General features: G+C 39.4%; 2 protein-coding genes across 2 annotated transcripts in view; one reads left to right on the top strand and one right to left on the bottom strand.

Moving 5' to 3' along the window:
• LOC145452182 (uncharacterized) overlaps positions 1–13,511 on the bottom strand; it is a 377,577-nt gene that overhangs the window by 197,749 nt on the left and 166,317 nt on the right. The gene's annotated exons all lie outside the window — the stretch shown is intronic.
• LOC145452424 (uncharacterized) lies at positions 2,256–4,345 on the top strand. The gene is made up of 4 exons (XM_080330612.1): positions 2,256–2,519; positions 2,647–2,727; positions 3,211–3,396; positions 3,830–4,345. Exons 1-4 carry the CDS (start codon positions 2,443–2,445, stop codon positions 3,930–3,932), a joined length of 447 nt encoding a protein of 148 aa, XP_080186738.1. The 5' UTR covers positions 2,256–2,442; the 3' UTR covers positions 3,933–4,345.

Here is a 13,511-nt window from a genome sequence, read left to right as displayed (position 1 = left end):
CACGAGCGCGAGTCCGAACAGACGACGGTCCAAGCGGAGATTTTACCACTTCGGCTGGCGTGCTTCAAGGTGACACCTTGGCACCATTCTTGTTCGTGATAATCCTTGACTTCGTGCTACGAACGGCCTTCCCGGACAACTCGGACTTCTTTGAATGGCGGCCACGGCAAGGAACGCGTACGCGTACGACTCGCGAGGCTATCCACGTAGGTATTCTTGCCTACGCGGATGACCTCGCCTTGCTTGCCCCGAATACCGCGTCGGCACAGCGCCTCATCAACCAACTAGAGGCCGCCGCCGCTCTTATTGGCCTCCAGATCAATGCCAAGAAGACTGAGGTTCTGGCCATACCAGCTCTGCCGGAGAACGCGACACCAATTCAACTGGGAGAAGTCAGGCTCAAGAATGTCAAGAGTTTTATATACCTCGGTATTGACGTCGCGGACTCTGGAAAAGCACTGAAGGCGAGGCGAGCAAAGGCCTGGGGCGCGGCAAGACGGCTACATTGCCTCTTCCACTCAAGTGCCTCACCCCAACTCAAGACCCGCATTCTCCGTGCCACTGTCGAGCAGGTTCTTCTATACGGAATAGAAGCACTCTCGCTGACAGAAAAGCTGGCTAAGACACTCAACGCCAACTACAATGCACTCCTCCGCTACGCACTCGGCATCCACCACCCGGAGCACATATCCACCAATGCTCTGCGCAAACTCACAAAAACAGTCCCATGCCGTTTGCTGGCTGCTGAACGACGCTTACGCTTAATCGGTCATCTAGTGCGGCATCAAGACGATCAACCAGCCGCCGCCATCATCAACCACATTCCGACAGAGCCATGGCGCAGAGGTGGCTGGAATAGAACCACATGGCGCTCAACAATAGAGACCGAGCTAGCGCAACGCGGGCTATCGCTCGAAGACGCCCACGACCGCCCACGCTGGAGGCGCTTGATAAGGGCCCAAAACTGATATCTTGATGTTCCTTTGTTTCCTGTTTTCTTTTGCCCTTTTATTTAATTGAAAGCCGATATATATATATTATTTGAACTCTGGACTTGAAAAGTCCTGGTGGCAATGTCAGTGTTCACAATCATCGCTATGTCTCTCAAATGTTTTCAAGCTCAATTTGCCAAACGGATATCAATGATATCTTGAATGTATGCCTACTTGCTTACGTTAAATATCATAACGTTTATTTGGAGTAGCGATAGTACTGGATCAACCCATGGTATGTTGCTTATGTAAATATGAGCGGCTATACAGCGAGTGTCAAACAATCACAAATATAGCATATATTACAAAAATGAGTGAGTGTAAACATTAAAAACTAAGCATGTATTTGGTCAATATCTGTAGAGATTGGGAAATCTCAATCTGTAACGTCACTATATGCTAACATTTTGAACGTATGTATAGGACATTACCATATTTAATATTATGTAATTGTATACAAAAGTTCCGAGTACGGGTCCCTTGCTTTTCGTGGGGATTCTCTACCAGTGCACAGAATTACAAAAGATAAATCTGACGGTATACTAGGCATAGCAATTACACGCAGACTCTCTAATTACGTGAGTTATATTCAAGAAGTTACTCATGTGACGCATAACATATGAATTTTCCGTTTATATTATATATCGATTTATATATTGGTAACTAAATCTATAGCATATACAACATACTAGGCTTTACTAATGACCGTGATATTTCGTGCCGGGCCCGGTTGATTGCGTTATTCTGCACTTCCTAAAACATTATCCGTCATCGTCTCATTCATACGTATTTAGGTTATGGAAAAAGTCAGGGATAAATGTACAGTAAATTCGTACCTAACGTATTGAACAATGGAATTTTTAACTGATATTCATCCAATATGCATCCAAGCTAGCCATGGGGTTAAAAAGAAGACGGGGTGAGTGCTATTCGTAATAGCCCGTCGCGTTCTGTGCGTATATTTGGAGAAACAAATTATAGATCGATACGGGTGCGGAAATGGTGCACGGATTATTGTAGATATGCGCATGCTACATATCGATGCTATCGGGGTCATTGGTAATTAGTTCATTCGGGGTTAACCGGTAGAAAGACCGGTCGCCGCGTATGCTTATCGTGCTGATGTCTATTCAGGGGCATTCCGTATAGAGCCGGTAACGAGATAAAACGAGAGAATCAAACGAGAGACTGTGACGATATTTATAGATCCGTATTTACATTACGATGTTCTCGTAAACGTAGCGCGTGGGGTTTGGAATTAGCGACGATCGAGCGAAAGGTAGCGACACGATATGTTGTATAAAATCAAGATGCATCGTGACTGTCGAAGCACTGTATTTCGAATACGATCCAGCGTGACTTCCAATTGGAAATCAAACTTGCAAGCAAAGGAAGACAACACTTTTTAATAATATTCGGATAAATACAAGACAAGAAATTTCCATACATCATGGATTTTTATAAAAGATTCATTATCGCTGTTTTCCTCCATCTCGCAACAGCCTCTCCACTGGGCAGAAGGCATCGGTGAGTACTCAAGTACTTTACTTTGAAACTTAAGTTTGACTTGGAGAAAATATGACACATATGTTGCCAACCAACCTCCATTGATATAGCTTAAACTATAGCTTTATATAAACGGTTATGCTTATAGATCACCCATCGAAGATCTCGAATGTGAAGTGGAGTCGACAGACAGAGTAGTAGACGGATTTGCTCCTTTTACAGAAACCAGGTGCGATTTTAGGTCTACTATAAGCTATTATCGGTACAAACTCAAATTCTAGCTTCGTTTAACGGGTGACTCGGGTTGTTTCCTTATTCCCGAATACAACCCAGTAAATACTAAATAGTACTTCTACATAATCGACTAGAGCTAATCTTGGCCAATGATTGCGTACACCATTCGGTGGATTTGACCGTTAATGTAACAATATATATGCTTGTCATACGTTCGAAATATACGTTCACTCTACATGGCATATACCTGTAAGTATGTTCATCGTTAAGTCGTCGCTAGAGTACATAGTTTTCCTTATTTCTGTGGTCACTTTACCGTCTTTAACGATTTGCTTATATGCTTATATCGAGGCTGAAAGAATCATAATTTATGTTGAAGCATTTGCTATCTGGCTATACTGGAAATTACAACCACCGTTCAGCGATGACTGTAACCTTGACCCTATTGTATGCTGACCGAGTATAATTTTGCGTTCAGAATAACCTGCTCAGACGTCACCCCTAGCACATACTACAATGTTACGTGCGACGAAAGATGCAGAGACCCCGTGAAGCAAAAGCCTCTGTCCAAGAAATACTATGTTTCCAAACCTATCGTACGATATCAAACTTTCGTGACACGCGAAGGCGAGACTTTCCAGGAGAGAATCACAATATCATGCAGGTAAATGAACCACAACATTTTTATTACGACGTTTTGTATTCTAAATGTTACATGGGGATATATCGAAGCGAGATCATATATCTACAGGACAAGTCGTTGAGACCAAAATATGATCTTTAACCTGGATTCATAATCAGTTACTTCAGGTATTCTGTATGAAAAAATACTAAATATCATATCCGTTTTGCAACAACATCTCAAATCCACACATCAGCTCAATGGGAATTACCAAGCGTCGATTTAAAACTACAGAGGATCATAGCTGGGGAATCCCCACTCGATATTAGTTCTAAATATTAGTTGCAAACTGCATCTTAATCTTATTCCGTTTTTGTAATAAGCTCGTATAGATTCTGATTATGGAATCAAACGATAGCCCGAATGAAATTGACAGAGCGTCCAATAAAATTCACTGTAATTTTCTCATTGGCAGATGTGTTGCGACAAAAAAAGGATTGAAGAAAGCACGAAGAGCTAAATCGAGCCGGGAGAAACATAGCAGAAGAAAGCACCACCACAGTAGACGGGCTGACTAATAGCCTGTTCTCGAGTCAAGAAAAAACCAGTGGACGTGCAATAAAAAAGAGACCAGTTCGCTTTCTTCCAGCCTCAACTGTTTAAGATACCTATGCCAAACTTGTGTCCTGTTATGTTATGCGTTAATTTATTTCCACTTATATTTATTTATTTATTGCTTGGTGCTATTTATTCAATATGTTCATTAGCTGTGCCTACATTTACACATGTTTTGCGCTTCATATATATGTGGTCAATGTGCATTTACGAATTACGAAAATATAAAAAAAAACTGTTATTTGTGCTGCATGGATTCGCGTTGCCAAAATATCGATATTTTTCAATAAATTTTATTTTGAAACAAATGGCGTCTTAGTCAATTGCATTGCATTACATATCCTGCATATAGGTAACTTATTGGAAACTCGCTGAAAAAATTCATAAACCAGGCCTATTTATATTTTCAATATCTGTGTATACTATACGTCGGTACGATATTGGTATCGTCATTTTTCAAGACTTCAGAAGCAGAAGAATTATTAAGCCCACATTTCTCAAGTGAAAAACAATTTAATTCCATTGTTTCATTGTTCAATAACTCTGTCCAAACTCCATTGCGAACAATTTTACCGAATATCCTATCTTATCGCGAATATATTATTATTATCACTCACTACCAACTACAAAATAATATATATTAATTAAAAAAACAATTGAATATTGCGGATTGTGCAAATTCTGCGGAAGACCTTGAGCGCACCAGTAGAATAATTTACACTTGGACTAAAAAAATGATACTAGGACTTCTGTAGTTTCGATTTTTTTATTTTTAGTTATCTCGATATTTTCGTAAGAATCGTGTTATCGAAGTGTCTGCACTGCAGAAGAGACCTCCATGCCCCCCCATCCTAACCCTAACCTCATATTATTCCTCAAGGCTCTAAATAAATCATATAATCCAATCTATAGCCCTAGCCCAGACACCTGACCAAAACTCACAATTTTTGATAACTCGGAATCTAGAATGTGGCGGTATTATGACCAGAGGTGGTCAGTAACGAAGTACTTCTACTTTTTCGAAGTACTCGAGTAGTTTTCCTCTGCTTACTCACGTAAATTTTTTTCGCTACTTTTACTTCGTGATATTTTGTGAACTACTTACTTAATTTTCGCTATTTTTAGTTTGTAGAGTAGAAGTAGTTTAATCCCCCAATTTGAAAGATAGTCGAAGGAAATTCGAGGCTGTTTTCACGTAGTACCAACAATTAATTTTCATAAAAGTCATGTATTACCCAGAATTTTCGTTGCGCTTCGCGTACAGTAGATATGAAGTGGCAAATATGCTTTAACGAAAGTATCGCTGAATATAGTTTGGATACCGGGTGGTTCCGTTCACACCGCCTTGTCGCCTATACCAAATATTTCATCACAGTAAGTATGGCCCCATAATGTTTTAAACTACCGTTTCGCAATCTAGCAATTACATATTATACCTAGCAGCCCATGACGTGTCTTAATCTGGAAAAGTGGACATTGACTTTTTTTAACGTTAGACCTGTTTTAGCAAACCACCGTTGAAACGTTCTGGACAAAAGACATGAAATATATTTTCCGCATTTGCATTTTTCTTTCAATTACGAGTATTATACGTTGAATCTAATTATAATTTAATTTCTTTTGTCTGAAGAACATACATGTTGAAGTATAAAAGCAAGTGCAATAATGCCTTATATTTTCCGAAAATAAAGGTATACACTATATGGCATTTTTACGGTCTGCCATATTTTTAATTACCGTATACTAATCGCGAAAAGTGTTAAAGCCGTATCCGACACAAGTTCTCCGTATTGCTCTTCGACAGAACTACGGGCCTCATAATATGGAGGAGGGCGCCATGCCATGATATTCTCTAAATGTGGTGTTCGAGTAAACAAAGGATTAGTATCGCACTTCCATATCAATACCACCATTTACATCCCATGATGTGGACGACTGCTTATTCTGTCAAAAATTGACACCTCCTGGGATGCATCAATATGAATCAAGCTCTTTGCACCTTCCGCATAGCTCTATTTGCAGCTTTTGACAGTCCATGCGAACGAATTACGATCGTTTTTACAACTACTTACTTACTTGAGTAGATTTAAAGTCAGTCAATTCTACTTCTGCTTCAAGTAGTTTTAGGTTGCTTATGTAAGAAGTACTTCTACCCGTACTTGAGTATTTTTTCGTCGCTACTTCTACTTCTACTTGAGTAGCTTTCTTGACTACTTTGACCACCTCTGATTATGACACTCGCTATTTGGAACGGATATCGTGTCATATGGAAAATAGCAAGCCTCGAAAGTGTGTAGCGTATAAATGGCTTTCGCATACATGCATAGGCTACATAAACAATCATCTGAGTCTAAGAGTTTTATATTGGCGATTTTTTATAGCGTTTGCTAAATTTGCAGGAATTGGCTTATGTCATCCAGTGATCTACAGATATACGCGAAAATTTTAGATGACAGCAGCACGGAAGGGCTGTTGGATATTTTTAATTCTCTGCCATCACTCCGTTTAACTAATTCGAGGACTGCGTGTTGATTACATCCATAGGTTCCAAATGTATGTGGTCACTAGGGTTTTTTAGGTAAAAATCCTCCGTTTTTAAATTAAAATAAATCACCCTACTAATCACTTTGGTATTTCGTGCCGGGCCCGGTAGATTCCGTTGTTATCCGCTTGTTGAACATGATCCGTCATCGTCTCATTCATACGGATTTTGGTTATGGAAAAAGCCAGCGATAGTAGGCCTACATCCGTATCTAACGTATTGCGGAATGGAATTTTGAACTGATTATAGTCGAAATATGCATCCAAGCTAGCCATCGAGGGTAAAAAGAAGGCGGTGATGAGTGCTACTCGTTAAAAAACCCGTCACTTTCTGTGCCTATATTTGGAGAAACAAAATATATATCGATAAGGGTGCGGAAATAGTGCACGGATTAATGTAGATATGCGCAATTGTGCATGCTACATTTCGATGCTGTCGGTGTCATTGGTAATTGGTTCATTCGGGGTTAACCGGTAGAAAGAGCGGTCGCCGCGTATGCTTGTCGTGGTGATGTCTATTCAGGGTCATTACTTTTAGAGCTGGTACCGGGATAATACGAGAGAATAAAAGGAGAGACTTCGACAATATTTATAGATCCGTATTTACATTCCGGTGTTCGCGTAAATTGCGTAGCGCGTGGGGTTTGGAATTAGCGACGATCGAGCGAAAGGTAGCGAGACGATAAATTGTATAAAATCAAGATGCATCCTGACTATCGAAACATTGCACTTCGAATACGATCCAGCGTGACTTCCAATTGGAAATCAAACTTGCAAGCAAAGAAAGACAATACTTTTCGGTAGTATTCAGATAAATAAAAGACTAGAAATTTCGAGACATCATGGATTTTTATAAGATATTCGTTATCGGTATTTTCCTCCATCTCGCAACATCCTCTCCATTGAGGAGAAGGCATCGGTGAGTGCTCAAGTATACTTTACTTTGAAACTTAAGTTTGACTTGGAGGAAGTATGACACATATATTGGTAACCAACCTCCATTGATATAGCTTAAAATATAGCTTTATATATACGGCTATGCTTATAGATCACCCATCGAAGATCTCGAATGTGAAGTGGAGTCGACGGACAAAGTCGTAGACGGATTTGCTCCTTATACAGAAACCAGGTACGATTTCAGGTCTACTATAAACTATGATCGGTATAAACTCAAATTCTATTTTCGTTTGACGGGCAACTCGGGTTGTTTCCTTATTCCAGAATATAACCCAATAAATAGTACTTCTACATAATTGACTGGACCTATTTTTAGCTAATGATTGCGTACACCATTCGGTGAATTTGATCGTTAATGCGCCAATATATATACTTGTCATACGTTCGAAATATACGTTCACTCTACATGACATATACCTGTAAGTTCATCGTTAAGTCATCGCTAGAGTACATAGTTTTTCTTATTTCTGTGGTCACTTTACTGTCTTTAACGATTTGCTTATATGCTTATATCGAGGCTGAAAGGATCACAATTCCCGTTAAAGCATTTGCTATCTGGCTATACTGGAAATTACAAACACTGTTCAGCGATGACTGTAAACTTGACCCTAATATATGCTGACCGAGTATAATTTTGCGTTCAGAATAACCTGCTCAGACGTTACCCCGAGCACATACTACAACGTTACGTGCGACGAAAGATGCAGAGACCCCGTGAAGCAAAAGCCCCTGTCCAAGAAATACTACGTCGCCAAACCTATCGTAGGGGAGACCGGGGACAATTGTAACACTTTTCGTATTTTCCAACATTACGTGTTTTTCTCGTGGAAATTTCACTTCCAAAGTTTTATATAAAGACGCCAACAACTCGATAGTTGATATGAAAACTAAATTGGAACTCAATCAACAATCAATCACGGAAATTTTGGGTCGCAAAAATCGCTGCTGAAATGTTACAATCGCCCCGTACCCAGGGGCAATTGTACCACCCTTGCGGGGCAATTGTAACAGTGTTATTTATAACTAAACAGAAACTAAATGAACCACGAAAACGGAAGCACAAATTGTAATATTGCAAGAAACTAAAGGAAGAGACGTTTGAACGCTTCCAGGCTACGCCCCATCGCATTTATGGCATCTGAATGCAATATCACCCTTCGAGTCTTGTTCAAGCTTAAAGTGTACAAGAGACACATTCATTCCATCATCTCCCTACACATATTCGGCCTCTTCTACCAAGGTAGTGTTGTTCCTTGGGCATAATGGGTTGGTCATTCGGTCACCTGCGAAGGTGCGAAACCGACCTGGCTAACATATCTTGGTTGAATGGGCCGATGATATTATAGTAAAACGAGGACGCAACATTGTGTGGCGTCAACGCTATAATGACATTTATCTGTGCTGTAGAAAATTAACATAAATTGTTCACATCAAATATCGAAATGTAAGTGGGCCATGATCATAGTCAGAGAACGAGAATTAAGCCATGAATATTGAAGTTCGACACACCAAAAGTCGATCAACATAAGAAAGGGTGGTTGAATCACGAAAATAACCGAACCGTCAGATTCACATCACCACTATTGTATGGCCGTTTCGGCAGATGATCATGTTAGAATTGGTATCGCAAAGCAGTATCTGTTCTGTTGAACTTCTGGCTGTTGCAAGATTATTCTGCAGTAGATGAATGGTAATACCAACATATGAACAAAGACATTCAGAATTGATAACATCGTGGAAAGGGGCAAAAGTAACAGAGTGTTACGATTGCCCCTGACACGCTTGACCATGATTAGCGTCTCAGTATGGTACCTTCCCGGCGATGCAAGTCCTATTCTTTCCATCACCACGGTAGACTATAGTAACATTGTTCCAGCTACACATATTACGTTGTAACTACTTGAGGTACTATTCGTCTAGACAAATTATTCCAGACCAGAAAAACTTTACTCAAGGGTCAAAAATTTCGTTTTTTGCAAATTATTCCGGGGTTTCGCATCGTAGCTCAACGTAACTCCAGGTATAATAGGAGAGATAACTGCTGCGTGCGCACTTAAAATATCAAGCTGATTTCTCCATCCTACTAGCAGTGAGGTCGATTGTTACATTTGCCCCTAGTTACATTTGTCCCCGGTCTCCCCTACGATATCAAACTTTCGTGACACGCGAAGGCGAGACTTTCCAGGAGAGAATCACAATATCATGCAGGTAAATAAACCACAACATTTTTATTACGAAGTTTTGTATTCTAAATGTTACATGGGGATTTAACAAAGCGAGATCATATATCTACAGGACAAGTCGGACAAGTCGTTGAGACCAAAATATGATCTTGAACCTGGATTCATAATCAGTTACTTTTGGTATTCTGTATGAAAAAATCCTAAATATCATATCCGTTTTTCAACAACATCTCAAATCCATACATCAGCTCAATGGGAATTACCAAGCGTCGATTTAAAACTGCAGCGGATCATAGTTGGGGGATCCCCACTCGACATCAAAATATCAGTTCCAAACTACATCTTTATCGTATTCCGTCGTTGTAATAAACTCGTATGGATTCTGATTATGGAATAAAACGACCGCCCGAACGAAATCAACAAAGCGCACAATAAAAAAGTCACTGTAATTTTCTCATTGGCAGATGTGTTGCGACTAAAAAAGGATTGAAGAAAGCACGAAGAGCTAAATCGAGCCGGGAGAAACACAGCAGAAGAAAGCACCACCACAGTAGACGGGCTGACTAATAGCCTGTTCTCGAGTCAACCAAAACAGTGCAATAAAAAAACAGATCTCGCCTTTTTCCAGTCTCAACTCTTTAGGTTACCTATGTCAAACTTTTGTCCTGTTGTGTTATGAGTTAATTTATTCCCACTGATATTTATTTTATTTATTGCTTGGTGTTATTTATTCCATGTGTTCATTAGCGGTGCCTACATTTACACATGTTTTTCGCTTCATATATATGTGGTCAATATGCTTTTACGAATGACGAAAATGTAGCAAAACTGCTACGGGTGCTGCATAGATTTGCGCTGCCAAAATATCGATATTTTTCAATAAATTATATTTTCAAATAAATGGTGTCTTCATTGGTGTATTCCATTGCATTACACATGCTGCATATAGGTAACTTTTATTGAAAACTCGATGGATAAATTCATTAACCAGACGTATTTATACTTTTTTAATATCTCACGTCTGTAGAATAGTGGTATCGCCATTTTTCAAGACGGCAGAGCCAGAAGAATTATTCAGCCCACATTTCTTTAATGAAGAACAATTTAATTCAATTCAATTGTTCAATAACTCTGTCCAAACTCCATTGCAAACAATTTTACCGAATATCTTATCTTATCGCCAACATCTTATTATTATCACTCACTACCAACTACAATAATAATAAATAATTAAATATGGCGGATTGTGCAAATTCTGCGGAAGACCTTGAACGCACCAGTGGAATAATTTACACTTGGACTAAAATAATTATACCAGAACTTCACAATTTTGACATTTGTTGACCTTGAAAAACTTAATTTTGACCAAATTTCGACATCATGTATGTAAATTGGGTGTTTTCCCACATAACGTTAAAATTGTACTAATTATCTTCATTTCTGGTCGGAACTGTCTGTCCTTCTGAAGTAGTTTGGCCTGAAAAAACTTTTTTGATTTAAAAACTGACAAATTCTTACATGAAAAAACTTTATTGAAACGAGATCTGGACCTATGAAGAATTCCAGCAGTTACATCACGCATTATGATGGAAATAATTAAAATTTGTTGTAGTACAACAAAAGACAATTTCTAACATTCTCGGGTAGAAAGTGTCTGTCCTTACTAAGTAGCTTGCCAAGAATGGAGAAAGAATGTTCAACAGCAGCAGTTGTTGGCTGGCAACACTGAAGTTGTGCGTACACGTACACTGCTGGTGACACACCGTCCGGTTGCTTCATTCTGACAATGCTGTCTATACCAGTGGTCGGGAACCTTTTTCATACGAAGAGCCTTTTTTACCGTGTATTTTCTATTTTAACTTCCAAAAAGACATATTGTCAATCAGCGAATACGTCACAACTGAAAAATCGTGACGTCATGGTAGCGCAAATTCAAAATCACTAAATGGGATTCGTCGTTCGCACCGTATTTTGTCTGTAAAAACTCGTACTAGTCATGCTGGTTGCCTTCTTTGAGTATTGAGTCTGCAATACTTGAGTTACATAGATATTTTGAAGGTTATATATTTTTAATTGTATTACACTGAGAGGCATATGATAATTTTCGAAGCTTAACACAATTACGTTTAGATTTCCAACAGACGTAGACAACAGTAAAAGTATGAATCTAATTTTTACATGCTTTTCACAGTTCGTGAGTTTTTTGGTGTTGCATGGTATTCCTGGTGGCTTTGTAGTCTGCTTGATAATTGTTGAGGTTGAGCTTCATACAAAATTTGAGACTTTCGTCAGTTATACGAGATCGTAGGTTCGTCTTGATGCTATTATTAATGCGAGGACCCATGATGACAGACGTAGGTGGAGTCAAACATGGTCACTATCCAGCAATACCCACTGTAATATGTGATGCGTCAGTGACGTGGGGTCAGGAGAGGCAAGTGAGGCAGTGTCTCCCCTGTCTACTAGATTTTGAACCTTTCTACTACCAAACTCACGCAACTTGCCTATTTATTGTTCGAAAATAAAGCGTGAAAAGAAAGGTAGGGCATAGGTGATAGCGCAATTCGTCGTGGATATCATAGAATTTATAACTGATATTAATCGAATGCAATTGTCGCACCGATTCCGATTCGACTTGTCAATTCTCAAAGTATTAGTTGGTACATAACGTTGAGCCACACGCCTACATTTCAACAGCAACTGCAAAGCTACGTTTTCAATCAAGAGCGTGGATAGCCATGGCCCGCCATGCCTCCTAGTCTCTTTGATCAATCAACGTATCGTGCAATCCAAGATTTCTTGGCGGGCATATCGAATTCGGGAGGGATATTGGTCGCCGGCGCAACAGCAACTTAAATTTGAGGATTTTGAAAAGGAGGTCCGAGCCCCTACCCCTGAATACGCCACTGTGTTAACCTCTCAAAGTGGTTTTTATACTGACACAAGAATAATTATAGGCTACTTGTCGTGTTGAAGATATATTAACAAGTTGCTGCAATATTGATAAATAAGGCACAAAAATAAAAATTTATTAAAGAGCCATATCTTATGTCCAAAAGAGCCATATATGGCTCGCGAGCCATATGTTCCCGACCACTGCTATATATATTGAAACCTTGATTTATTGGTATTTTCTATATTGATGTTTATAAATGACAAGATTTTGAACATTTTTACTCCCAAAATCAAGCAATTTTCAAATTTATTGTTCGAAAATAAAGCGCGAAAGGAGAGGTACTGCACAGGTGAGGCCAAGCCTCACCTGTGATTAATGTTCCCTCTAATTTTTCACGAGTCTGCGCGCACTCACCAACTCACCGCGCGGTCAGTACGTAACGACAAAAAATAAAAATAAAAAAGGATCATCACTTCGGATTTTTTGTGTGCAACTTAGATTTTCTGTGCGCAGATACCGTCTCAGCACTGCGCAATTGCGGACGTACGCAGCGTAGAGGGAACATTGCCTGTGATAGCGCAACTCATCGTAAATAGCTTAGCATTTATAATCACTGATATTAATCGAATTTCATTGTCGCGCTGACTACGTATATATTAATATTGATCGACTTCTCACCTATCTCGACCTACATTTTAACGGGGATACTAGAAAGCTAGCCTACTTACCAATCAAGAACAAGGATAGCTATGGCATTGTTTTTAATTTGAATTTCTAATTGTGAATGTCACTCCAAGGCAGTTCATTTCTCAGCGTAGATCAGGAAGAAAATGTGTATTTGAAAACTGCATTGTCATAAAAGCGTCGCCATGTCTGTTATTATCTATGATCAATCAAGGTATCATGCAATCCAAAAATTCGAGGCGCGCGATGTCGGGTAGATCGAATTTGCGAGTGATGTTAAT

This window comes from Botryllus schlosseri, chromosome 12 (genome assembly GCF_051294905.1).
Source record: "Botryllus schlosseri isolate E-star chromosome 12, Bs_hap1, whole genome shotgun sequence".
NCBI lineage: Eukaryota > Metazoa > Chordata > Ascidiacea > Stolidobranchia > Styelidae > Botryllus > Botryllus schlosseri.
This window is presented reverse-complemented; position numbering and strand designations above follow the sequence as displayed.

Coding starts and splice junctions, on each gene's coding strand:
- LOC145452424 (XM_080330612.1), top strand. CDS start 2,443: ATGGATTTTTATAAAAGATTCATTATCGCTGTTTTCCTCCATCTCGCA. Junction 2,520..2,646: donor CCACTGGGCAGAAGGCATCG/GTGAGTACTCAA, acceptor TTATGCTTATAG/ATCACCCATCGAAGATCTCG. Junction 3,397..3,829: donor AGAATCACAATATCATGCAG/GTAAATGAACCA, acceptor TCTCATTGGCAG/ATGTGTTGCGACAAAAAAAG.